The following is a 3,310-nucleotide window of genomic DNA, read 5'->3' as shown; positions in this document are numbered from 1 at the left end:
GATCAGGATGAAGGCTTGGCTTAATGGACCTGTGGTTAGTGCTGGGTTTAAACCACAGTTCATGACTGGGCCCCTTTAATCAGCCCTCCAAGGCCCCCAGATTGAGAAAGAAGAGGTTATATCTGCTGTGTCCTGCAGGCCTGAAGCAGCAAGACAAATAAAACCTCCTGATTGGTTAGTGACCAGAAGACAGAACCAGTTCAGCTGATGGGAGGAAAGTTCTGGAACGTTCTGGAGGAAGATGCCTGCAGGGCTGGATGAAGCTGGAACCAAATGAAGCTGAGGAGAGAAATCAAGCACCTGATGGAGGAACGTTTCTGTGACATTTTTTACTCAAGGTTTTGATAAAGAAGTTCTGCTGAAACCCTCCAGGAGTTCTGAGCCGCAGGGGGGGCTAACATGGAGGCGGAGGTCCAGACTGGACAGCAGATGGTCCTCACCATCCTCCTCCTCTTCATTCCCGCAGGGAGGCGAGGAGGAGGCTCAGCCTGGCTGTGATGCACGTCACCATGACGTCACAGAGCTCTCTGATCGGTTCTGCTGCCCTAACAGATGGAGAGCAGAGGAAGGCTGCAGCTACATCTGCTGGTGGTCCTGAGAACAGCAACTGGATCAGGTGAGGAAAATCTGAATTACTTTTTATTCAACTTTTGTTCTTTTTTGCTCCTGGTATAAATATTCAAACTAAAGCTGCTCCTGTTTTTAAAATGCTAATTCATCCTGCTGTCTTTTCAGGATGAAGAAATGACCGAGCAGGAGCTGGAAGTTGCTGTGACCCGGAGAACTTGGCTGGACACGAATCATCTGAGCTCAGCTGATTGTTTGCATCAGGATGTGAATCAGATTCACTTTTATTCACCAAGTTTGTCACGAAACTCGACTGGCCGACATGAGAGGGAACAGACCAGAGTATGGAGGTAGATTGGGGCCAAAAATTGTTTATTAAAACATTTAATTAAACTAAAATAAATAACTGAGATTAAAGTAAATATTTTAAATAGAGAATATCTTTAAAAGAAACAAAAAAGATTGGAGAATGAAAACAATTGAATCTGAAATAAAATAGGAAATTAAAAAGGAAAAACAATAAAATGAAATAGAAAAATAAATAATACTTTTTCTTGTTAAAAATGTCCTTTTTATTTTGTTTCTGTTTGTTTTAGACTCAAAAAACTTTTATTGTCTTTTCGTTTTGTGCATCTTTTTAAACAGTAAATCATCATAATCAGCGTTTTTTTTTTTAGTAAGCCGCTGCCTTCAGACGCCGCCATCGACTAAATCGTTGCGTTGAGGAACCGTGGAAACTTCATGGGCCTGCTGTATGGAGTCAGAAAGGGGTCAAAATGTTTGTAAACTTATAAATCTTATTCGAAACTGAATAATTTAAAGTTGAAACCAGAAAAATTAAAGTTGATTTTAAATGTTAAATTTTTACCTTAAAATCTAATAAACTGAAAAAGTAAACATGAAATAATAAAAATTGAATCTACATTCTTCCCCTCAGCTTGAAAAAACTCATATTTCAGTTCAGTATTTTAATTATACTTTTTTTTAATTTATTTATTTTCTTGTTTGCAGTTTTAGATTTTATATTTTCAGATTCAAATCCATTTCTTTCAGTTTAATTTTTTTCAATTCCTTTTCAGTTTCAGGATTTTTTTTTAGTACTTTGTCACAGTTTTAAATAATGAAGGAAAGAAAAGAAAAAAAAAAGAAAAAGTGTAATTAAAATTGTAAAATAAATCAGAACTTTTTTCCATCTGAGGAGAAAAATGTAGATTCAATAGCTTTTGTAGTTCCTCTAACTATAAAATAATTATTACATTCAGAATCAACTAGTATTTCTTCAGTTTCAACTTTTAATTCTTTCAGTTTTAACTAAGATTTCACAAACATTTTGACCTCTTTTTGACTCCATATTCAGGTGATCAAATTTTGACCTGCGACGGCAGCGACAGGAGATCAACGCTTTTACTATAACATCTAGAAAACTACAATATGGGAAACTTACGGGCGTCTGCTGGAGGACGTTTGGATAAAGGAAAGAGTGATCCCTCCTTTTTCAAAACGGGGCCTGGAAGCTTCGCTGCAGCTCCGTACCAGAGGAGCCTGCAGGTGGCCTCCATGCAGACTCCTGGTCTTGGAGTTCTGACATTTATTCTGTGATTATGAAAACCGCAATCCAGGCAGAAAGGGTTTAACTCTCCATTAATGCGCTCCAGGTCAAAGGTCAGGGAAGAGTTTTCATTCAGAGAAACATGGATGGAAAATAAAAACCCAGACAGATTTCACAGAACGCCTCAGATTAATAGTTGGAGATGAAAACGTTCCTGCCTCAGAGTTCAGCTCCTGCTTCATCAGCAGCAGTGTTTACTCACGCAGTGTAGGGGGGAGGGGGAGGTAGTAGGCGGTGGCGTCCTCCAGAAGACTCAGGATGTTGTCCAGGCCCGCCGTGGCGGCTTGGCCCACCTGGGATTCCTGCAGCTGCCGTACGGCCATCCGAACCGCGTCGGCCGCTCGCTCCAGCTGATCCAGAGCTCCGTCCAGGCCGTCCACCACAAGAAGCTGGACATCATCCAGAGTCAAAAAGATGGCGTCCTTCAAGTGAGTCATCACCTGAGGACGAGGAAGCACCTGATCAGCAGCAGATCTGGTTTAGACGGTCATCATGAAGCTCACTGATTACTGAGGGAACCTCAGTTCCTCCATTAAAACCATCAGAGTCCTGCAGCAGCGGCTCCACATGTTAAAGCTTTTCCCAGTAAAACTCTGCAGCCTTTATTTCTACCCTTAGAGGCCCTCAGAGGGAAACCTTTCCTTCAGGCTCCAGAGAGCCTCAGCCTAGATCCCCATGCAGCCCCATGCAGCCCCACCCCCACCACTGCTGCACCCTCTGGTGCTGGGAGCCAGTTTGCAGAGTTAAACCAGTAGCCGTCCCAGTGCAGTGGATGTTCCTAACCCACCTCATCTGTGGACTGGTTCAGGATGGGGAAGTTCCTTTCCAGACTGTCCAGACCAGTAAGAGCTAAACTGTTGGCCAGTTCGACTGTAGAAAACAAAGTTAGAAAAGAAGCTGAAACAACGGGAACAGAATCTATGTTCTGCAGCTCACAGCATCTCTGCTCACTTTGGGGCTGCAGACTCCTCAGGAGGGGCGACGCTCGTCTCACCGCTTCCTCAGAGACGCTGCGAACTCCCACCTCTGCCACGCCCCCCATCAGACCCAGCAGCGGGTAGCGGTCTATGACGCCAGAGAACATGGAGGTCACCGACCGCAGCACCGAACGCACCAGAGGCAGATGGGAGGCTC

General features: G+C 43.5%; 1 protein-coding gene across 1 annotated transcript in view; it reads right to left on the bottom strand.

Moving 5' to 3' along the window:
• Nucleotides 1–3,310, bottom strand: part of LOC107094403 — a 23,611-nt gene that overhangs the window by 17,776 nt on the left and 2,525 nt on the right. The window contains exons 2-5 of the mRNA XM_015389976.1: nt 3,128–3,307; nt 2,964–3,046; nt 2,375–2,616; nt 441–492 (exon numbers count right to left, since the gene is read on the bottom strand). Coding sequence (XP_015245462.1) covers nt 441–492; nt 2,375–2,616; nt 2,964–3,046; nt 3,128–3,307 — 557 coding nt within the window. The remainder of the gene's footprint in view (nt 1–440; nt 493–2,374; nt 2,617–2,963; nt 3,047–3,127; nt 3,308–3,310) is intronic.

Source organism: Cyprinodon variegatus, unplaced genomic scaffold (assembly GCF_000732505.1).
Source record: "Cyprinodon variegatus isolate N-32 unplaced genomic scaffold, C_variegatus-1.0 Scaffold481, whole genome shotgun sequence".
Taxonomy (NCBI): Eukaryota; Metazoa; Chordata; class Actinopteri; order Cyprinodontiformes; family Cyprinodontidae; genus Cyprinodon; species Cyprinodon variegatus.
The sequence above is the reverse complement of the archived record's forward strand: the minus strand, read 5'-3'. Positions and strand labels throughout refer to the sequence as shown.